The sequence below is a fragment of the Chlamydomonas reinhardtii genome, chromosome 11, assembly GCF_000002595.2.
Source record: "Chlamydomonas reinhardtii strain CC-503 cw92 mt+ chromosome 11, whole genome shotgun sequence".
In the NCBI taxonomy this organism is placed as follows: domain Eukaryota; kingdom Viridiplantae; phylum Chlorophyta; class Chlorophyceae; order Chlamydomonadales; family Chlamydomonadaceae; genus Chlamydomonas; species Chlamydomonas reinhardtii.
In genome coordinates this window covers 2546638-2567973 of record NC_057014.1, presented here as the reverse complement: position 1 = coordinate 2567973, position 21336 = coordinate 2546638, and the positions used below count along the sequence as shown (strand labels likewise).

General features: G+C 65.0%; 3 protein-coding genes across 3 annotated transcripts; 2 read left to right on the top strand and 1 right to left on the bottom strand.

The window, feature by feature from the left end:
* The first annotated feature begins 539 nt into the window (after positions 1–539).
* On the top strand, positions 540–7982 carry CHLRE_11g476200v5 (uncharacterized protein). Its single transcript, XM_043067629.1, has 11 exons — positions 540–1364; positions 1621–1982; positions 2163–2411; positions 2584–2677; positions 2852–3045; positions 3301–3844; positions 4022–4090; positions 4395–4496; positions 4676–4801; positions 5240–5308; positions 5543–7982. Exons 1-11 carry the CDS (start codon positions 789–791, stop codon positions 5651–5653), a joined length of 2496 nt encoding a protein of 831 aa, XP_042919634.1. The 5' UTR covers positions 540–788; the 3' UTR covers positions 5654–7982.
* A 309-nt stretch (positions 7983–8291) lies between these two features.
* Positions 8292–12189, bottom strand: CHLRE_11g476150v5 (uncharacterized protein). Its single transcript, XM_001701973.2, has 10 exons — positions 11886–12189; positions 11750–11818; positions 11501–11529; positions 10956–11105; positions 10526–10609; positions 10268–10303; positions 9926–9979; positions 9694–9777; positions 9314–9398; positions 8292–8924 (listed from the first exon to the last, which is right to left on the bottom strand). Exons 1-10 carry the CDS (start codon positions 12088–12090, stop codon positions 8767–8769), a joined length of 954 nt encoding a protein of 317 aa, XP_001702025.1. The 5' UTR covers positions 12091–12189; the 3' UTR covers positions 8292–8766.
* A 340-nt stretch (positions 12190–12529) lies between these two features.
* CHLRE_11g476100v5 (uncharacterized protein) lies at positions 12530–20461 on the top strand. The gene is made up of 6 exons (XM_043067628.1): positions 12530–13328; positions 13413–13485; positions 13587–13715; positions 14110–14778; positions 14918–19132; positions 19379–20461. Exons 3-6 carry the CDS (start codon positions 13608–13610, stop codon positions 19976–19978), a joined length of 5592 nt encoding a protein of 1863 aa, XP_042919633.1. The 5' UTR covers positions 12530–13328; positions 13413–13485; positions 13587–13607; the 3' UTR covers positions 19979–20461.
* Positions 20462–21336: the final 875 nt, after the last annotated feature.

The window sequence follows — 21336 nt, the reverse complement described above, 5'->3', positions numbered from 1 at the left end:
ATAGCAGGAAGCAAGGATGAGCTGGTCAACTGTGCGGCGTGCTGCCCAGTGATAAGCGCCGCACACCTTGCCAGACGCTGTGACGCTGCGCCACTGCGGGTCCCAGAGCAGCTGTCTTCCGGACCCTTTCAATTGATGCAGTGTGCGGTACCGTTTGCGCGCCCCTATCTCTTTCATCACTTGAAGCACATTGGATTTGATTGAGTGCCCGAAGCACATCAGCTTCAGCACCATGTTCACTGCGTTCGGCTTAGGCCGGCTTGCTGACCTGGGATGCGTGGTTGGGCCTTCGCACGTACCGGGCACAGGTCACTCACCCGAGCAGAGTTACAGTGTGGTGGGTCACAGCACGATGTTGGCCGGTCCCCCACAGCTATCAGCCTGAAGAGGCGATGAAGGTGAGCTCGGCGGCGGGCTGTATTACACGATAACGACCGTGGGTGAACGGCTTGCGGACGCGCAAGGCCGGGTTTGGTTGGGCACGCCACGACCAGCCAAGGCTTTCGCAGCTTTTTCTTGAGGTGTTAAGTAAATTGACAGTGAGGAACGCGTTGCGAGGCGCTCCGTTGCAACGAGGCTCGCAATTGGGGATGCGATGGCAACTTCGGCGCTGAACTTCGGCTGCACCAGCAATCAGGTCGCAACCTGCTGTGTTGACCATATAGTGTGTTACTGCAATAGTAGGTCACCGCTGCTAGGCTTCACTTCTTTGCCTCAACTCGCGATCCTCGCTCTTTGACCCGACCGTGCTCACGCGCCCCTTGGGGGCGACAGGAGGCGAAGCAGCGATGTTCAACAATCCGTACGCGATGATGGGCCAGATGGGCCAGGGCCAGGGGCAGATGGGCGCCGGTCAGCAAGGGCAAATGAATGCCCAGCAAGGCCAAATGGGCGGCCAAATGGGCGGCCAGATGGGCGGTCAAATGGGCAATCAGATGCAAGGCATGGGCCAGATGGGGCAGCAGCAACAGCAGCCAGCGGGCCAGCAGCAGGGCAACGCGATGGCCGGCATGCAGGGCGGAATGATGCAAGGAATGCAGGGCATGGGCGGCATGGGCATGGGCGCTATGCAGGGCATGGGCGGTATGGGCAACAACGCTATGGGCGGCGGCATGGTCGCGGCCGGCGGCAACGCGGCCGGTCAAGGCCAGGCCGCCGGTGCTGCGACCGGCGCGCTGCCCGCCGCGATGCAGGCGATGATGGGCGGCCAGCAGGGCGCGGGCGGGGCCGCGGGGATGCAGAACATGCAGCAGATGATGCAGCAGCTGCAGCAGCAGGGCATGAACCCAGCCAACATGGCCAATTGGCAGCAGGCGATGGCCAGCAACCCCCAGGCCATGGCGGCAATGCAGGCGTACATGCAGGTGCGGGGGCCGGGGCAGGGCGGGTTGTGCGTGTGTGCGCGCATTTCATAGCAGACCGGGTGATGAGCTGGTGTTATGCGCTGCGCCAGAGCAGTGCCGCGGACCGTGCGCTTCGGCCGCCAACACTCACGGCGCCGCCTTCCCTCAACACCTCGTCGTACCCTTGCCTCCCTGCACCGCTCTCTTCATCCCTTTTCCACCTCTCTCTCCTCCCACCACCTCTCCGCCTCCTCCCCCCTGCCACTCCTGACCGCAGCAATACGCGATGCGCATGGCCGCCTTCCAGCGCATGGCCGCGCAGGCCGCGACCGGCGGCATGGCCGGCCCTGGCGGCATGGCGGGCCCAGGCGTGATGGGCATGCCCGGCGCTATGGGGGCACCCGGCATGGGCGGACCCATGGGCGGCCCCATGGGGATGGGCGGACCCATGGGCATGGGCGGCATGGGTATGGGCGGGCCGCCAGGCGCCATGGGTGCGATGATGGCGGGCGGCCACGGGCCAGGTGGCATGGGCGGCGGGCCGCGGCCGGGCATGATGGGCGGACACGGACACGGTCCGGGCGGCGGCGGCGACGGGCCGGAGGGCACCCGCTTCTGGAAGACCCGCATCTGCAACAAGTGAGTGTGTGGTGTGATGTAGTGCAGCGGCTGGCCGGCCGCGTCGGCGCAGTACTGCGGGCACGGGCGGGGGGGCGCATGTCGGGTGCTGCTAGGTCGCAGGTGTGTTACCACGTGCACAGTTGGATTGTCAGCAGTGCAGAAGGTGTCCTCACGCCTTGCCCGTCCCAACGCACACAGGTGGAAGGACGGCAACTGCCCCTTCGGCGACACGTGCCGCTACGCGCACGGGGACGCCGACCTGCGTACGCCGCACATGAACGGCCCGGGCGGCCCGGGCGGCCCCCGCGGCGGCCCCGTGGGCCCTGCCGGCGGCGGTGGCCCTCTGCCTCCGCCCAAGATCGGCATCATGCACAAGACGCGCATGTGTGACGAGTTCATGCGGGCGCAGACGTGTCGCTACGGCGACCGGTGCTCCTTCGCCCACTCGTGAGTGCGGGCTGCCTCTGGCGCGTTGGTGTCGGTGCTGTTGCTGCTGCTGGTGCTAGTGTTACAGGTGCTAGCGCTGATGCGTTAGGATGCGCAGCTGGTGTGCACCGCTGCTGTAGCGTGTGTATACGTGTCCTGGGCTAACACCCCGTGCGAACCCCGCACCCCTCAGGCAAGCGGAGCTGCGCCCCGTGCCGGCTGGTCGCTACGTGCCGCCCGGTGCCCAGCAGGCGCAGGGCGGTGCCGCTGCCGCCGGCGGTGACAAGGTGCGTGCACGCGGCCTGCTCACCTGATGATTTCGCACGTGTGTGTTCGGGCTTGGCTTGGCTTGGCTGGGCTGGGCTGGGCTGGGCTGCATCCAACCTCATAAAAGCCATCACGCATCCGCCAGCCCGTGTGACGTCGCCGCACCCACCGCATGCTATTTGTCGAAAATGCAGGGTGCTGCGCCGGCCGCCGGTACGGGCGCGCCCCCCGCTGCTGGCGGCGCCGCGCCTGCTGCGGGCGCGGCCCCCGCTGCTGCCGGCGGCGCTGCTGCCGCCGGCGGTGATGCCATGCACAAGACGCGGCTGTGCGACCGTTGGATGAGCACCAAGACCTGCCAGTACGGTGACAAGTGCACCTTTGCGCACGGGTGAGCCCTGGGCCGTACGAGGGAGGGGCACATGTCTGGTTTACGACACACACACCCTTCTACGACACAACCCCACCTTTGGGCCGGTGAAGTTTCCGTAACGAGGCCGCTTCACGGGGGCGACATCAAGGGCACTATGTCCAAAGCGTTCACATACTTTCTTCTCCGCTCTTGCTTTCGTGCCTACGGAGCCACCTCCCCACCTCCTTCGTGCACGCACCCGCTGCCGTCGCCCTCCCTGCCGTTCCTCGACAGGCAACACGAGCTGCGCCAGCGCCCCGCGGGCGCCTTTGGCCGCGGCACCGCGCAGCGCCAGGCCGGCGGCAAGCCCGGCGCCCCCGGCGCCCCCGGCGCGGGCGACCAGCAGCAGGGCGGCGCCCCGCCCGCTGTGGGCAGCAAGCGCGAGCGCGAGGGCAGCGCGGAGCCAGGCTCGGGCGGCGGCGACGATGCCGATGCCGACGGCGCCGGCGCCAACAAGCGCCAGCACACCACCGCCGGCGGCAGTGACGGCGGCGAGGACGGCGCCGGCGGCCACGCCCAGGCGCAGGAGAGCGAGGGCGCGGGCGGCGACGGCGGCGACTGGGGAGACCACGGCGACGACAAGGCCTGGGGCGACGGCGAAGGCGACGGCGAGGCGGAGGCCTACAACGGCGGCGCCGACGGAGGCGAGGGCGACGGCGAGGGGCACCAGGGCGCGGCCGGCGGCCTGGACTCTTACGGCTCTGTGGGCGCGGAGGAGGCCGCCGCCGGGGCCAAGGTCAAGCAGGAGGAAGCCGCGGGCGGGGCGGCTGCGGGCGCGGTGAGTCGGGCGCGCGGGGTTCGGCGCGGGGAAGGGCCTGCCGCGGCCTGGGACAACAACACATCACAACACAAATGCCCGAACAAGGAACCTATGCATTCATGCATTCTGAATTTGAATTGCGCACAAATAGCAAAGTCTTAGCATCCTCATTTTTCACCCGCGCTCGCATCACAGGGCGGCGAATGCGAGCTGTGCGCCAAGCTGGCTCGTGCCGGCCGCGACAAGCTTCTGGCCGCGCTGCAGGTGTGTGTGTGGGGGGGGGGGGAGGGGGCGGTAGATACTAGCGATCCCAACGCAAAAGAGCGAGGAGGAGAGCGTGACCTATGGGGCAGGCGGTGACGATGCTTGAACAGTCTAGTCTGTGACGCGGTGTCTGACATGCTGGGGCGTGCTCGTGATGCGTACGCTCTTGCCTACCCGCGTTCGGCACACACGTTGCCGGCCCGTCCCAGCCAAGCAACACCAAAGAGTCCCAAACCATGCTCGTCACACAATGGCGCCCCGGTAGAAACGCCAACCAACAAATGCTGCACATGTCGCCGCACAGGCCCAGGGCTCCCCGGCTGTTCAGAAGCTGGGAGCCATGGTGCTGGCTCTGAGCCCGCGGCTGGACCAGCTGTGGCACAAGCTCAGCTTCGGACAGCTGCAGGTGAGGGGCGGCAGAGCGGGGATGGGAGCGGGGTGAGGGGCGGCAGAGCGGGGATGATGGGGGCGGGGTTGATGGGAGCGGGGGCGAGGAAGGACACGTTCCTTTCAATCCCATGCAGACTTCCTGACCGCGCCGTTCCCTTGCCGTTGGGCCCCTTCCAACTCACTCCTCTACACCAGAGCATGATCACCAAGGCCGACCTGTCCGTGGCCGACCGCGTGGAGCTGCTCAAGAGCCTGTGCTTCCACACGCACGTCAGCGGCGAGGAGCGCGAGCGCCTGGACAGCCAGAAATACGTCAGCCAGGTGTGCCAGCCAAGGGTGTGCCGGCATAGCCCCTGGGCCGGGCTGGGGCTGGGGCCGGGGCTTGGGCTGCGGGCTGCGTCGCCCGGGGGCTCCTGCCGCATACGGTACGGGACATGGCGTGCACCGCCCTGACTGGGCTGTCCTATCCCACATCCTGACATTCGCCATGCGCCCAGTCCCTCGCCTTGCTGCCCTCCGCTCGCTGCAAGTACGCGATCAAAGTTTTCTGCTCTTGCGCTACTGGGGCGCCACAGCCCCCTCTCCACACACCCTGACAACCCGTCTGACCTTCCCCCTGCCCCCTGTTACCTAGTGCCCCCCCCCCCCAACCCCGCTACTCTTACCTTGTTCCCACTGCCCTAATCTGGCCACCCCCAAAGATTGTCTACCGTCTACCACTTCCTTAACTAGTCATGACTGTAACGCGCCCGCCTGCAGGGACTGCCCGCGGAGGTGGCGGACTTTGTGGCCATGGTGCTGGCGGACGGCAAGGAGGGCACCGCACAGGTGAGGCAGGCGGGTGGCGGTGGGGAGGGGATCAGGGCACACGGCACCGTGGGTTTGCGGCGCCTGGGGAGCAGGGCTTACGCTGCGTGCACCACGGGCACCAAAACTGGCATCACGCAGAACCTCACACCTCCCTAACGCTCCGCCTGCCCGCCTCCCCCGCCCACCGTTTCCAACCCGCCCGCCGCCGCCTGCCACTGCCAACCCGTAACACATGCCACGCGCGCCGTACAGATGAACGAGTACTTTGCTGCTCTGGAGGTGTGCAAGCAGCTGTACGGCGTCAACGACGAGGAGTACTTCAACGTGTCCTCCACCATGGCCAACCTGTTCATGAACATGTGAGACAGGCGGCGGAGCACGTGAGCACTTGAGGCCGGCCATCCCGACAAACCTCTGCATGAAGGGATGTGAGGGGAGGCGGTGGCGGAGAGATACATGCCGCGGCGGCGGCGGCGCATACGGCAGGGCCGCGGGAGGGACACGACGACGACAGGAAGCACTGCGCCGGCACAGCAGCAGGACGGAGCAGCAATGAGCGGCGAGGAGCTGGAATGCGGGCGTGGCCGCTGTGGGCTCGCTTGCGCCTGCGCGGCTGGGGTGTGCGCGGCGCGCCATGGCATGAGCGAGGGCTCGCCCAAGCCGCACCGCATGCATGCGTGCGGTTGCAGCCGACACTCAGACGGGGGCAAAAGCGCGGCGTTGCCAGGGCGCCATGCACAGCACGGCTGAAGCTCTGTTGCGGCGGAGAGCAGCGGTAGGGCCGCACAGAGAGAGCCAAAGTTGTGGGTGGCTTTTTGCAGGGTTAGTTACCAAGGGAGGAGGTACAGGGCTTGGTCTCCGGCGTTGCATGTGTTGCTTCGATGGGTTCCCAAAGGGGATTTACGCAAGGCGTTCTGTAGGTGGGCAAGGGTATGGATGGGTACAGGGCTATAGTTTGTGCGAAGGGCAAGGTTTTGCATAGTTGCGGTTGAAGGGTGCGGCTGATGTGTGTGTTACAAGCGGTACGCGCGTGGTATCGCGTGTGGTGGCGTCTAAGCAGCAGGCAGTGCTGTTAGGAAACTGCTGCCGCGTTTTTGCAAGCAGTTATGTTGTAAATGGGGGTGCGCGGTGAAGAACGGGTTCTCTGAATGGGGCGTGAGCCACCTTGCTTGCCTTTCTCAGTGCCGCTCAATGCCTACCACCTTGCTATCTGTATGAATCCAAAGAAATGCTGTTCCGCGCGGTGTGGTGGATGCGGTTTCTCATGCGTTTTACCTGAGTCCAACCATTGTTTTACACACAGGTTTTCCATTCGCGATTGCGGCCCATAACGGCTTGTCCAGCTCAGTTCAGCAGCTTCCTACACATCAAAGTGTCTTTGCCAGTGCTCTGTGTGCAGCTACCGTATGCTTGTGCATTTCACCATGCGCTTCCTGGTACTGTTTGCCTGAAAGGTTCCGGATTCAGTCTTCGTAGGCGTTTGGGCCGCCACAATTGTTTTGACCGCTTTTGTTTTGGAGGCTGCTTACCTACCCAGCAATCACATCCCTTCCTCTGTGCCATAATGAGTCGTCGTACGAAAGGGCACAGGAATTGTACAGGGTGGGCAGGCACTGGGCTGGGCGCGCTAATTGCGGGTTGGTGAGTGGCGTACACTGTACCAGCTTTGGTCACGCAGCTTGACCTGTTATGGCATTGTGTAGCATGTATGGGCTTGGCTGGCATGCTAGCCGAGTTGCCGTCGGTAGTCGGTCTGCGCACCTGGCTATGGCAGCTACGATGGGACATGGCAAGGGATTCAGGCACGCAGTGTGGCGTGTCGCAAGCTGCGTTACGCCTCAGGAGCGTCAAAACGCACAATAGCATTGATGATTATTATGTAGCACACTGATTCAGAACGTATCAGTGTTGCTGATATTATTGAATGCCATTTCGCGCTGCCTTTTGTGACAAAGTGCTGAAGCTCAACTGCCTCGCATAACCATTATTGCAATAGCTGCAAACTCTAAACTGCAATATATAGTGATCGCATTATCGGCCTGTCAGCACCTGTCGGCAAACATTTTTGCTGTGCAGGACCGATTTCCGGACGAAGAATGAGCTTAAAATAATATAATAGTATGAATGCAAAGAGAAAATCATCTGTTAAGTACTGCTACGCATTGCATTCTGGATGCCTAAGGTTGTGCGAAAGACGAACGGTGGCCGGAGTTCCAGCATGCTTCGTTGATGAGCCGACACAACCCGCAACCTGCCCTGCAGCTTAGCACAGCACTCGAAGAGGCCCTTGGTTTGCGGAGAATGAGACATAGGAGGATGAGACATAGGAGGGGGTTTAGCAGGGAATGATGCTTGCAGTGCCGGCGCAGGTGTGCGGAAGGCTGGTGCGATCGCCTGGGGTTTGGGCACGCACGTAGGGGGCCTGCCGTTTCGCGGGATGGATTCTGAGTGGTGTCCTCAAGCTCGACTTGATTGAAGCAGTGCTGCAGAGGCCCCGCAATTTGCAGGCTTGTGGGGTGAGGGCTGAACCATGAGGCCTGGTGGGGCGCAAGATGTATGTGCACGCGGTTAATGAAGGTTGGCGGTTGGCTTGCCGCTACCTAAGTCAAGGGTCTCGTACCGTCGTACATGTGTCGCTAGCTCATCCGCTGATGACTGCATCAGCAGATCTCTCCTGTAACAGATGCAAATGTGTGATCTACGCTTGGAGGGTACTGCTGGGTGGGTATTTTGGGGATCGGGGGTGGGCAGCCTGAACTCGGGACTGTCGGGAGAGGCCAACAAGGCCAACGTGTGGTCCTGATTGCAGGTGCGCAACAACTCTGCATCGCGTGTGGTGTGGCGTCGCATATTGTCTGTGTGGTGCTAGCACCTGGCCGGGCGGCGGGAGTGTGGAGACTGCGCAGCAAACTCTATGAGCAGCCAGCGCGATCATCGGTGAAGTAACCGCGAACCTACGTTGCGAGTCTTGCAACTCTTGCCTGACTCGCCTTGTGGGATTCATGGGCCGGGATTACAGCCATCACACTTGAAACTTTGCCTCTCACCACCCTCTGCTCTTGCTTGTACTTGGGAATTGAAAGGCCAACGTGTGCTTTGAATGCTTCCAGCTCTACCCAACTGACGCCCCAGACCCTTAGTGCAGTGACGGTAGTTGCTACCCGTGCATGCAGCCCAGAATTACAACTGGGTTGTCCGCCCTGCAGTGAGCATGGCCACGCCTCAGTCCCTCCCCATGATTTGTCCCCCGCCTACCTCATTGCTCTGGGCCATCTCCCTCACCGAACTCATTTGACTCTTTCTACCTACCTCTGCACCTCAACACCTGTAGGGTTGTAGATCGCACGACCAGCCATTTCTCGGCACACCGAGCCTATTGCCCACCGCTCATGCTTCTGACCACCCCCTCACAACACAGCAACACACGTGGCAGCAGCCGCGTGCGTCCATGTCCGCTGTGGAGAAGCTTCACTGCTCTACCCAAGGCCGAACACCCGCGGGTGGCAGAGGCGTGCCACTGCGGCCCAGTCTGGCGCCGCGCCGCTCTCGAAGGGCTTTGGCACCACCTCGAACACGCGCGGCCACAGCTTGCCGGTCACGAAGATGCGCTTGCTGGTGGCGTCGTACGCAATACCTGTGTGGCACGTGTGCGGTGTGTGACCTTATGTGGCACGTGTGCGGTGTGAGGCCAGTGTCATGACTGTCCTGTGTGTAGTCATGCGAGGTGAAAGGACCCATGGTGTAATGACACGGTTGGCACGAAACCCACCGCATCTGCCAGGCTACCAACCCGAGTCCCCAAACACCAGGTCCCGACCGACCGGCCCTGCAGCTGTCCGCGGCCCCTGCCCCGCGCACCTCACCCTTTAGTTTGGGCTGGTATCCACAACTCCCCGTCACACACGCTAATCACATGCAGGCCCAAAGCGCTTACAGATCCCCCACCAGACTGGTCTCAGTCTGCTTTGGTTTTGGTTTCAACTCCCCTCGCCAAGCCTGGGCTTTCCTCGCCGCCCCTCTCACCGTTCAGCACGTCCATTTTCGTCGAGCCCACCAGGCCGCGCTTGATGAGGCCCTCGCGCAAGCCGTGCATGTGGATCCAGCCGATCTGAGAAAGATGAGGAGGCGGGGGCGAGGAGGGCCGATGGGGTTGCAGCCTTGCAGGCATGTGAGGTTGTGAGGATTGGGACGGGGATTGTTTCTGACCACTACGGGACCCTGTCAGTGTTGTCCTCGCACACCCTCACAGCTCCCGCCACACCCTGCGACGCCCTGTCATTGCCGATGCCGCAGTGGCCGCTGTGGCTGCAGCAGCTGCTGCAACTGCTACTGCGTCATCCAGCAGCTTCACCCCAGGCCCCAGCAAGCTGCGGTCTGCTGCCCGCTGCTGCCCAGCCGCTCACCACGCGGCCGGTGGTCATGTTGACTCGCGCAATGCACTCGGTCTGCCAGACGTTGCCCCACAGCTCGCCGTTGATCACCTCCATCTGCAGCAACAGGCGTGAGGTGTGCGTATGAGCAAGGCGCGGCCAGGTGCGTGCGAGTTGTGTGCGTTGCGAGAGGTGCAGCCGGCGTCAGCTACCAGCAGCTTTGCGCCCGTTGAACCTCCTTGCGAGGCAAACATAAGCGACTTACCTCGTTGATCCAGGGAATCTCTTTCCCCCGGTCCTTAACTGTAATTGTCCGCACCTGCACACATCGCAATGTTCAACGACAGCGGTAAGAGGCAGCGGCTTCATCAGCCAGGCGGTCAGCGCCAGCTGGTAGTCTTGTGTTGTGAGGTGTGATGATGATGTGGTGAAGTTGCATCTTGTCGTGTAGTGTGGCCCGGAGGGAGCCGTGGTATGCGAGGCACCGAGGCCAGCTGCAAACGCTATGTCGACGGCCCCTGGCGCAGAGGTGCCTCCCCCCTGCAGAGCCGCAAATAAAGGCAGCCATGCCAGTGCCCACCCAAACCCGCGCCGTCCCCTGCCTCACCTCCCTGAGCGTCTTGGGGTCCAGGAAGTGGATGTGCTGTGAGCGGCACAACATGCGGGGCGACAGGCAGCGCTTACTCATCTGTAAGTCGGCCCTAGCTCGGGTTGCGACCGCCGCCTGATCCGGCCGCCTGGCAACTGACATACGGTGCCCTAAGCCCTACCATGTTCCTGCTGCACAAACATTGCGATCATCGAACGACCATGACAGGTAGGCGCGGCACGGCCCGGCCGCGCCCTCACCTCCACACACACGTACCTGCGAGCTCTCGCTCACGATCAAGTGCACTCCATCCGTGGTCAGCCCCCAGCCGTCGCCCAGGCCCGTGTCTATCTCCTCCGTCTGCACAGTATAGCACAGCAGCCGTGAGCCGCCGTACGACCCTTTTACGCGGTAGGGGGCGCACGAGGGTTCATGCCAATAGGGCAGGACCGTACCGTTCGATCGCAACCACAACGGCCATTGGTAGCGCATAGTTCAATAGTTCCTGCCTTCCATCGCCGCGCGGCCCCACACGTCCAGCTGTCCTGCGCTCGAGCCAACTACTACCCCTACCCCAGCCCCAGCAGCACTCCCATCCCCATCCCCCTGGGGGCCTGCGCTGCGCTAGTATGGCTTGGTCTGGTTAAGTTTGCGCTGGCAACTACAACCGCTCCCCCTTCCTCAGTGCTTCCGCCCGCACCCTCACCAACTGCAGCTTGTCGGCACTGAACTTGAACCCGGCCCCGGTGCGCCAGGTGATCATGTACAGGTCGTCGCCCAGCCGCGTGACGCCCTCGCCAAAGTGGTTGGACGGCAGGTCGTTGCGCAGCCGCACCTCGCCCGTGTTCACGTCCACCTGGCGGCGTCAGAATGGGGTGGCAGAATGAGGGGGAAGGCGGGGGGCTGGGTGACGTGGAGCCGCTGGGTGGCGGTGAGGGGGGGAAGGAGCGGCTCGGTAGACCCCAGGTGAACCCTGCGCCCGAAAACGCCTGCAAAGCCGTACGGAGCCACAGCCCCACTACTGCCAAGTGCCGTGGCGGATGCATGCCAACGATGTGCGTCTCCGTAGCCGCTCGTGACCCGCCTGCGCCTGGCGGCCCCGGCTTTTGGGCTTCCGAAACCCTGTACTCCCCTGGTGTTCACAAGTCCCTCACAAGCACCACCGCCACCGCCATTAGCAGTGTCACAAACATTTACAGCCACGGCCCACCGCACCAACCGCCACGCCAACCGCTTTGCCAGCCGCCTCACCTGCCGAATGGAGGACTGGCCGTTGAGACCTGCAAGTGCAAAACGGTTAATGGGAGTCCTGGCGCCTCAACGCCCAATTTCCGTCCGATAAGTGTCATGTATCCCGAAGCTGTCCACATCATTGAACTAGGTTAACTCCCTCCGCGGGCCCCGCAGTCAGCAGCAAGCAGGAACGGAGACCGACACAGCACCAGCACACGCCGCTCTGACAGGTTGGCACCCCGACCGCGCACCGTCGGCCAACCACACCTGTGGACTCCCAAAAGATGTCATAGCACACTTTGCTACTGTTGTCGCACGTCCGGTCGAACTGAAGGCCTGCGGGCAGCGAAAGCGACGTTGAGGCGATGCGGCACCTGAAAGGTGAGGCTGTTGCGGTGCAAACCTTGCGTGAAAGCCTTATGGTCATGCGGGTACTCAGCCACCACGCTATACGTCCACAACGTAGGCTCCGGGTGCTGCTCCTCATGCGTTTCTCGCCGCTGTTTCGCTTTCCTTTTCCCAGCTGCCACAGGTTGCGTCAAGCCTAGTGAAAGCAGTAGTAAAATTGTAAGTGCGAGCAGAGTTCGGCTGCGTCGCGACACAACCATTCTGATATGTTTCGACTGCGTGGACTTCTGCAATGGCACATGTATGAGCGTTGTAAAGCTTTAACGCAAACTCTGCGAAGACATATGTTACGGGGCACCACCAGCATCGTGTGTGTTTGCTTCGCCGGGACACGGGTGCCCATTGGCCCCCCGCAGTGGCCCTTCGCGCGCCGCATACAACCTCTTTGCCCGACTTTTCCAAGGATCCAAAAAATGCATCTCTGCCTACCTGTCTCCAGGCCTCGTTGCAGGGCCAAGGCAAGGCGGTTGGCGCACCATGTCCATGTCCATGGCCATCAACGAACGACCAGGCAGGGGGGCATAGCCATGGGTATACCTCTGCCCGACCACGACCAGGTAAGGGAATGGCAAAGCGAGCCATGTGGCGACCTCGCTGGCACTGCCATATGTTCTAGCTAAGCGCGTTTGGTCTAGGGTACTCGTGGCCATGTCAGGGGCCATGTGGACATGCAAGACCTGCAGCCAACTGCAAGTCTGCAACGTCGGCCACACAACCTCGCCTCGCTTCCAATTTAGGGAAATGCTCCGCTTCGGCTACCCGGCCCGCGAAATTGGAAGCTCGGCCTCAGTCGCTTGGAGCCCGAACGAAGCGATCAATTACAATGTACGTGCTTACGCATAAGAGTTATTTCCTGTCACCAGTCTTGATTTCCTTGCGTCCCGTAGGCACTGACTATAAAGCTCTCACTTAAGCATGTGCGCTGTATGCCTATGCGAGGGGTACTGGCGACGCCGCACGGGTAAGCCCGGTTAAGCCGGGGCAAGCGGACCGGCGTGGCCGTTGCGTGTCCCCTGCCCACCATACTTTCGCACCGCAGGTAAATGTTGGTGATTTGTATGATATACGTGTCAAGGTTACCGCCCCGCCAAAAACCCCTGCTGCCTGGCGCAAAGCGAGCAAAGCCAATCATCGGCTGGTTGAGAGGGTGGTCTAAATTTGAGCACTTCTCCGGGCGCACCTCACTTCTCCTAGCCTTGAGCTAAATCGATTATTATATGGTCTGATAAAATCCTGTAAACCCGCTCACGGCCACGGACTGGACGTGCGGCCTTCCTTTGAGCCTTAAACTTACCTTGGCGACTAGTTGGTGTGAATATAATTAGAATGCAAAGACATTGATCAATTGCACTCGACGGGGCTTTGTGGCTCAGGTGGTCGGCGCCGAGCGCAATATGCAGCTATGCGCTGAGCTTCCGACCAGCGCAAATGGACCATGGTATGAAGCAGTTGTGGGTCCTATGGATAAGGCGCGACCACACGCTTATTGCTGCGCGCGACGTGTCGCCCTCGCCGACTGCAGGGCGGTTCGGGGCTCGCACAAGCCCAGTATTCGGCTATCATTACTGCCTTCATACTCAACATGGTCCCATGATGTGAGTGAGGGCTATGGCTCGGGTTCGCTTATGGCCTGAACCTCGCCCGCGCAATCGAGCGGTCGGGCAAGCATAACCGAGCAACCGGCCCTGGACCGCAGGAGCAGCGCGTAGCAAGCGGAATGCTTGCTTGCTCATCCACCTCATGCTGCTGCGCTGCTGGGCGGGGCTCGGCGCTGGTCGCCTGTGGGCTGCCCGCGAACCGTGTGGACGCTGCTGCCGGCGCTCAGGTGCGTGGCCCCTCAGGCGGTGCCCTGCAGCAAACGGGCTTGACTTAAGCGGCCCCAGTCACATGGGGGGTTGGTGAAGTATGTTTGGCCGCATCGGTACGGGGTCTTGGGACGCTGGGGCTTCGTGTGTGTGTGTGGCGGTGCTGCCTCTGGCACACCTCGCCCACACCGCGACCCTACTATGCCCGGCAAGTCTTGGGGACGGGTCTTTGTATGCGCAGAAGACTATCCCCAAACCATCTCCTATGTACCCGTCTTGCTATGTAGCCGTCTTGCTGTATAGCCGAGCATGGGTCTCCAGGCTCGGGTATTTGCTTGGAAGCCACTGACTGCGTGGTTCTTGACACCCTGCACTCGCCCACACATGTATCTTCCATTCTGCAACACCGCGCAGAAGCGACGGCGGCCGCAGCAGCAGCGCCTCAGCGGGCGGTTGGTGCCGCCACGCAGCTCCGCGGCCTGGGCCGAGGACGGCGGTTACGGGGGGCACCTGCGGCAGCTGCAAGCCCAGCCCGAGCGGCCGGCCCTGAACGGGCGATCCACGCCCGGGCAGTCGCCGTCGCGGCGGCCCCTGCATGCACAGCAGCATCAACAAACGCACCTTGCTGCTCATGTCGGTAGCAGTGAGCGCGGGGGTGCAAACGGGGCATCAGCGGGCGTGGGCGGCAGCGGCCTCAACGGAGCGAGCAGCAGCAGCAGCGCCGGTGCCGGCGCCAGCGCCAGCGCCAACGGAGCAGGCTCCCCACAGCCGGTGGCGGCGACCACGACTCCATCCTCGCAACCGGCAGCAGAAGCAGCAGCAGCAGCCTCAGGGTCTGCAGCTGCAACAGCTCGGGCGGCAGCACCGGCGGGGCCCTCGGGGCGGCGGGCGTGGGACCCGCCTCAGATCACGCACATGATCAAGGGCTGCGGCTCTTGGCGGGAGCTGCGCGAGGCGGTGCGGGCCTTCCAGGGCAGTCTCAACTCGGTGCACGCCACGGCGGCGGTCACGCGGCTCACGCACCTGCCCGCGCCGTCGGCACCCGCGGAGCGCCGGGAGTGGCTTGTGTTCATTGGCGAAGTGGTGAGCGGGGCTGGGCCCCTTGGTGGCATGGCAAGCAGCCGTAAGCCAGTGGTTGAAAGGACAAGAACGCTGGGACACATGTGTGCTGGTGTGTGCGGTGTGTTGATGTGTGTGTTGTGCCGGCGATGTTTTCTTGCAGGTGGCGTTGGTGGAGGGCCTCGCCGGCAGCCTAGACGCACGCGGCGTCGCGAACATCAGCTGGGCGCTCGCCAAGCTCGTGTCAGCTGCCGCAGCGGCAGCGGACAAGGCGGCGGAGTCAGAGGCGCGGCAAGCAGCGCAGCAGCCCCAGCTGCAACAGGACACCGCCAAGGCAGCAAGCCTGCTCTCCGCCACCCGCCTCACGGTGGGGTCTCTCCTGTCGCTGCCCGCTGCGAACCCCAACAGCGCCGTTGCCGTCCAAACCGCCAGCGCCGGCGCCAGCCGGGGCCCGGCTGGCGCCATGCTGCCTCAGCACCTCGCCAACGGCCTGTGGGCGGCGGCGACGCTGGGCCTGGCGCCTGGCGACGCGGGCGGCTGGCCACTCCATGCTGTGGAGGCGGCGCGGCCGCTCCTGGCGACCGGGGCCTTCACGGAGGAGGGGTTGTCGCAGCTGGTGTGGGCAGCCTCGGAGCTCGGGGTCGTTCCGGACGACGACTGGGCGCAGCACTTCTACGGCGCAGCGGGCCGCCTGGCACGGACCATGTCACCGCACAACTCGTCAAACATCCTGCTGGCGCTCGCGCGCCTGACCGCCGCCGCCGCGCCTGACGGCGCGCGACAGAGCGGCCGCAGCGTCGCCGCCGCCCAGGCCGAGGCGGAGCCGGGCCGGCGGAGGCTGACCCCTCCGAGTGCCGCTTGGCTGTCGCGCTTCCTGGACGCGACGGCGCCGCGTCTGGAGACGTCTGGGGATGCTCTGGCGCTGGCGAACGGCGTATGGGCGCTGGCGGTGCTGCAGGGGTCAGTTGAGGAAGCGGCGGGTGGCGGTGGCGGTGCTGCAGCGGTAGTGGCGACGCAGCGCTGGCTGCGCGCCTGCTACTCGGCGTTGCAGGGCACGGGCTCGCGGCAGCAGGTGCAGGTGCAGGTGCAGGTGCAGCAGCCGGCGCCGGGGCTCACGTCGGGCGGGGCGTGGGTGGTGGAGCGGCTCTCGGATCAAGACGTGGCGCGGGTGCTGTGGGGACTGGCACGGCTGCAGGAGGACGCGGCAGCAGCGGCCTCAGCGGCGGGCGTTAGCAGCAGGCGTGCGCCGCAACCACCCGCGGGGCTTCTGGCGGCGGCGGAGCGGCGACTGCTTGGCCGCGCGACGGGCTTCTCGGCCATGGCCGACCAGAGCTTTGCGATGGCGAGCTGGGGTCTGGCGCGGCTGCAGCAGCTGCAGCAACAGCAGCAGCAGGGGCTGATTGAGCGGCAGCAGCAGGCCCGTCAGGGCGCTGACAGTTGGCAGGCAGCTTGGCTGGACAGCGCGACCATGCGCCTGAGCGGCATGCCGGTGCAGGGCCTGCTGCTGACACTGCGCGCCGCCAGTGCCTGGGGCGTGGCGTTGCAGCCGGCGGCCGCCGCCAGCGGCCGCGGGCAGGCGGCGGCGGGGCCGGCCGCCTCCACTGCGGCGGCCGCGGCGCAGCGCTTCCTAGCGGCGGCCACGGCGGCGGTGCTGCAGCCCTGCCATGCGCACCTGCGACCGCGGCTGCTGCTGGCGCTGCTGGACGTCAGCAAGGCTATGAGCGTATTGCCGCTGCCTTCTTCCGCCACCACTGCGGCGGCGTCCGCCGCAACGCCCGAGGAGGAGGAGGCGGCACAGCCTAGCCCCGGCTCCACGGTCGCGGCGGGTCGTGCGCTCCTGGAGGTCGTGGCGGGCGAGCTGCACGCCGCGGCAGCCGCACCGCCGGCCCGCCGGCCCGCGACGTCAGCCGCCGCGTCAGCATTCTTGGGAGGCTCTGGCGCCGCCGCCAGCGCGCCACAGGTGTGGGATGCGACGTCGTTGCTGCGCTGCGGCGCGGCCATGGCGGAGGTGGGCTACGTGCCGCCGCCGTGGTGGCGGCAGACCTTTTTTGGGCGCGTGGTGACGCTGGCGGGCCTCCCGTTGCCCGCCACGCCTGCCTCCACCGCAACCAGCACTTCCGGCGTTGACGACGACACCCCGGGCTCGGCCGCCGGCATGCGGGTATCAACAGACGCTACTGCCGTTCTGACGGGGCCGCGGGTGGGCGGCGGCGCGGCGCACAACCTCAGCGCCGGCGATGTGCTGCTACTGCTTACCTGCTCCCAGGCCTGGTCCGCTACAGCCAGTGACGCCACGCTGGGCGGGCTGTTGTACGGTGTGCCGTATGGCGGTTGGCAGCCGCACGTGGCGGCGGAGGTGTGCCGGCTGCTGGCGGCGCAGGAGCGGCAGCGCGCGGCGGCGGCGCGGCAGCAGCGCTACGCCGTGCAGCGACAGCAGCTGGCGGCGGCCGCCGCCGCCGCGGCGGCGGCACGTGCTAGCAACGGCCTGGCGGCGGCGATGATGGCAGACTTGGAGCCTTCGGCTGAGGAGGTGGCCGTGGACGGGCGTGTGGCTTTTGCCAATCGGCGGCGGCTGAACGGCGCGCTGAACGGAACTCTGAACGGAACTCTGAATGGCAGCGCTGGTGGGCACTCCGAGCACGGCGGCTTGAACGGCAATGCGGAGGGCCATGCCTGGCGGGAGGACGGGTTGGGCAGTGCGGGCGCGGGATCCGGGTCTCGGCACTTCGTGTCCTTGCAGCGAGGCCCGGGGCGGCCAGTGGCGGCGGGGCCTATTGGCGACGGGCGAAGTCTGCTCAGCACCTGGCCTGGCGACAGCAGCGGCGACAGCGACAGCGACGGGGCAGTAGCGGCGGCTTCCGCCGCCGCAGCCGCTGCCGCAGCTGCTGCTGGCGCGGTAGCGTTGGCGGTGCCCCTGGGCTCCATCAGTCGCAGTGGTGCCGTCGCTTCTGCCGGACCGGCGGCGCAGTCCGCAGCCGAGCCAGACAGTAGCGCTGCGCCGCAGGCGCTGCGGGCGGCGTCTGCTGCTGTGGGTCGCCGCACGCCCGCCCACCGCTTCATCCAGCAGGTCGTGGGCATCGCCTGCACCTCGCTCGCCGCCCACCGACCAGGCGGCATGCGGTCCGGCAGCGGCAGCGGCAACGGCAGCAACGCCTACGCAGGCGTCGGAGCCGGAGCCGCAGCCGGGCAGGAAGCTGGGGAGGTTGCGTCAGCGCCTCTTGACGCGCCCTGGACGCCGCGTTGCCTGTGTGTGCTGCTGGAGGCAGCGCACTCGCTGGGGCTGCAGCTCAGCCGCGGCCAGCGCCGCGCCCTTGCGCTGGGCCTAGCCCACCACTTGCAAGCCCTCGCCACAGCAGCACCACCAGCCACAGCGTCCGCAGCAGCAGCTCCAGTAGCAGCTCCAGCAGCAGCAGCGGCGGCGTCGTCTCAGGCGACAGGGGTGTCGCCTGCGGCGGACCTGGTGCCGCTGCTGTGGTCCATGTCCCGACTGGGCGTGACGCCAGCGATGCTGGGGCAGGGCGGGCGGGCGGCGCTGGTGGCGGCGCTGGCGCGCAGTCCCGCGCTGCAGCCTGGCGCGCTGGCGGACTGGCAGCTGTTCATGGCGCTGGAGGTGATGCAGGCGTGGCGGGTCGTGCCGCCGACCGCCTGGGCTCAGCGAGTTCCGCAGCGCCTGGTGGCGTGGCTGCAGGGGCCCGCGGGCCGGCGGCTGGAGGACGCAGCAGCCGCGGCGGCAGCAGGTGCGCACGTGGTGGACATGCCGCTGCTGCTGACGGCGGTGCGGTCGGTGCATTACCTGCGCGGTGCCGCCGCCGCCTCGTCTGCAGCCGCAGCGGCGGCGGCGGCGGCTCCGCCTGCTGCGCAAGGCGGGCAGCCGGCGCCGCTGGCGCCACCGCGCCTGCAGCGGCCAGGAGCTCCCGCTCCGGGTGGTAGCGCGGCTGCGGCGGCCTCCTCGTCTGCAGCTCCGGCGCCCTCAGCGGCGTTTGACGACCACGTCTGGCCGCAGCTGTGGCCGGCACTGCGCACGGCGGTGCGGCTGCAGCTGCCCACCCTGTTTGCGCTCTCGCCCTCCTCCATTCCCACCTGCGCCGCGCTGCCCCACTTCGCCGAAGGCGCGCCGGCGCTGGCGCCAGCCGCTGCCGCTGCGCCGGCGCGCGAGCGGCTGGCTGCGCTGCTGGCGGGCGCGGCGCTGGGTGTGCTCACGTACGAGGACTGGACCAGCTGGGCTGTGGTGGAGCTGAGGGGGCTGGCGCACAACCTGCCGCCGCCGCTGTACCCGGCCTGGCTGCGCGCGGCGGCGGCGGCGCGGCCGCACTTCCCTCGTAGCGCGCACGAGGACACCTTGGTGGCATTCTGCCTGGCCAGCGGGCCGCGGCTGCAGGTGGGCGCGAGGGAGTTGGGATGGGATTGTGTGGTGGTGCTAGGTTGTTGCCGTATGTCGGTGTGCGTCCGCGTTATGAATGATGTTGCAATGCTGTACTCCATATGCAATGTTGCATGCTGGAGATGCAGTACGGTATGCTGGGAGCGAGTCCAGTGCCCAACAGGGTCTGCGCTTGCTCACAATACTCCTTGGCCTCTATACCCAACCAGCTCGTCACCATCGCTCCCTCTCCCATGTACACAGGCGCTGCCGCCCTCGCTGCTGCATGCCACACTCCTGGCGGCCGGCCGCGCCGCCAAGGCGCTGCGCACGCAGCTGTCGCCCGACTGGGCCTCGGAGGGTCTCCGCCGCTACTCGCGCTGCCCCGACGCGCTGCCGCCGGGCCAGCTGGCCCAGGTGCTGGGCGTGCTGCGCCTGCTGGGCCGCGTGCCGCCGCCGCGCTGGCAGGTGGCGTACGCGGGGGTCGTACGACAGGCGCTCCCGCGCATGGATCCGGCGGCGGCGGCTGCCATGCTGCGGGATGCGGCGGCGATTGGGCCGGAGCTGGAAGGGCTGCTCCGAGGCATCGTGGGCGAGCACATGGCGGCGCTGGCCCGCACGCGGCGGCTGCAGCAGGAGCAGCTGCAGCAGCAGATGCTGTTGGCTCAGCAGCAGGCACTGCAGGGGCAGGGGCAGGCGCAGTTTGAGGGGGAGCCAGGTCAGGGGCAGGAGCAGGGCGGGGCAGTGGCGCTGAATGGCACGGGAGCCGGTGAGGGGAGGGGTAGGGAGGCAGGGGCCGCGTTGAACGGGGTGCTGGGCATCCAGGCCCCGCGGCGAGAAGTGAGCAGCAGGCAGAGGCATTGACGTGTGAGTGAGAGGTCAGTGAGAGGAACTGCGTGTGTTCGAGAGCTGAAGTCGGCACGTGTCAGTGCAACAGGGGTGTGTGCATGGTAGCAGCATTGCCGCAAACAGAGCAGGACAGACGTCGAACCAGTGCAACGTAAGGAGGGCGAGGCTAGGGCCTTGCAACTGCATGAGAGACAGGGCGCAGAGCGCAGTTTTGCAGACATTACAGTATGTAACAAGCTCGACTAATGGCGGGGAATGAGGCTGTCAGTAGGTGTGAATGGCGTTGAGCATGACACCTATTGCTCTTGACGTGATGACGGCAGCCACGTGCTGGCGTGTGTGGAGGCGATGGGACAGGGTAAGGGGCAGGTTGGCGTGGTCCCGTAGTGTGCAGCGTATGTGGAACAAACACACGCTGACAGGCAGGAGGCGTGGCGCGGGGAACAAGGATGGGGTGCTCGCTGATTGCTGGGAATGGAAATGTAAACGGGCAGGAAGTCACTGTTTGCAGCCCGCATGGACTCCGGTCTGCATGTGAGCCTATCCTGCACACGTCCCACCCTCACGTGTCCACCGGTATAGCACGGCATCCATGGAAGTCAAATAGCCCATGTCATATTACGAAATGCGCACGGTGCCAGAGGAGGTTGTCGGCGCTAGCTGGCAAGGCGAGAAACGAGAAACCGTAGCGCACAGTGCGAGTCCACATGTTGCCTCCAAAACTGTCGATAGACGTTGAGGCTGACATGGGCCGCCGCTGGTGAACTGTGATGGGTTAAAAGGAGGCATTAAAATACGCGCCAAGCAGGGGGGGGTAGAAAGCTCAATTTCTTACCCCATGCTCAAAATTACAGAGCTTTAGGAGAGCATTATGCACGTACTTTTAGTTTTTTAAGGGGGTGTCTGGTGAGGAAGTTCTGGGCCGCCAAAGTTGGGGGGTCGGTCCTCGTCCCTGGGGGTCCGTTGGGTTTCGGGAGCCCATCCTGGTGGATTTCGGGAAGCGCCCCACAAGCAGAACTAGGGGCCAAACGCAGCAGTACGAGGCTCATATGTGCGCGTTATGACGTAATAAGCACAAACAAAGCGTGGGAGGGCTAAGTTGCGCGTCCGGGCGTGGACCCGTCGGGACATGTCTCCACATTGGACACGTGCGCACTGACACAGCTGGGCTCTGAAGCGCCGGTGCGCACGAGTTCACGTCGAACAAGGCTGCCGATGCACATTGTCCATTCGTCACGCGGCAGAGAGTTGAGCGCGGGGTGGTCTGGGTCAAGGGGATTCCCATGGATAGGATCCCGCCGGTGACCGAAGTCTCAGAACAGGACAGCTGATGGCACGGAGTGATAGTGCTCGTCAAGAGGAGTCGATTGACA

Coding starts and splice junctions, on each gene's coding strand:
- CHLRE_11g476200v5 (XM_043067629.1), top strand. CDS start 789: ATGTTCAACAATCCGTACGCGATGATGGGCCAGATGGGCCAGGGCCAG. Junction 4,497..4,675: donor TCAGCTTCGGACAGCTGCAG/GTGAGGGGCGGC, acceptor CCTCTACACCAG/AGCATGATCACCAAGGCCGA. Junction 5,309..5,542: donor GCAAGGAGGGCACCGCACAG/GTGAGGCAGGCG, acceptor CGCGCCGTACAG/ATGAACGAGTACTTTGCTGC.
- CHLRE_11g476150v5 (XM_001701973.2), bottom strand. CDS start 12,090: ATGGTTGTGTCGCGACGCAGCCGAACTCTGCTCGCACTTACAATTTTA. Junction 11,819..11,885: donor CCATAAGGCTTTCACGCAAG/GTTTGCACCGCA, acceptor CGCTGCCCGCAG/GCCTTCAGTTCGACCGGACG. Junction 9,399..9,693: donor ACATGACCACCGGCCGCGTG/GTGAGCGGCTGG, acceptor CATCTTTCTCAG/ATCGGCTGGATCCACATGCA.
- CHLRE_11g476100v5 (XM_043067628.1), top strand. CDS start 13,608: ATGCTTGCTTGCTCATCCACCTCATGCTGCTGCGCTGCTGGGCGGGGC. Junction 13,716..14,109: donor ACGCTGCTGCCGGCGCTCAG/GTGCGTGGCCCC, acceptor AACACCGCGCAG/AAGCGACGGCGGCCGCAGCA. Junction 19,133..19,378: donor CCAGCGGGCCGCGGCTGCAG/GTGGGCGCGAGG, acceptor CCATGTACACAG/GCGCTGCCGCCCTCGCTGCT.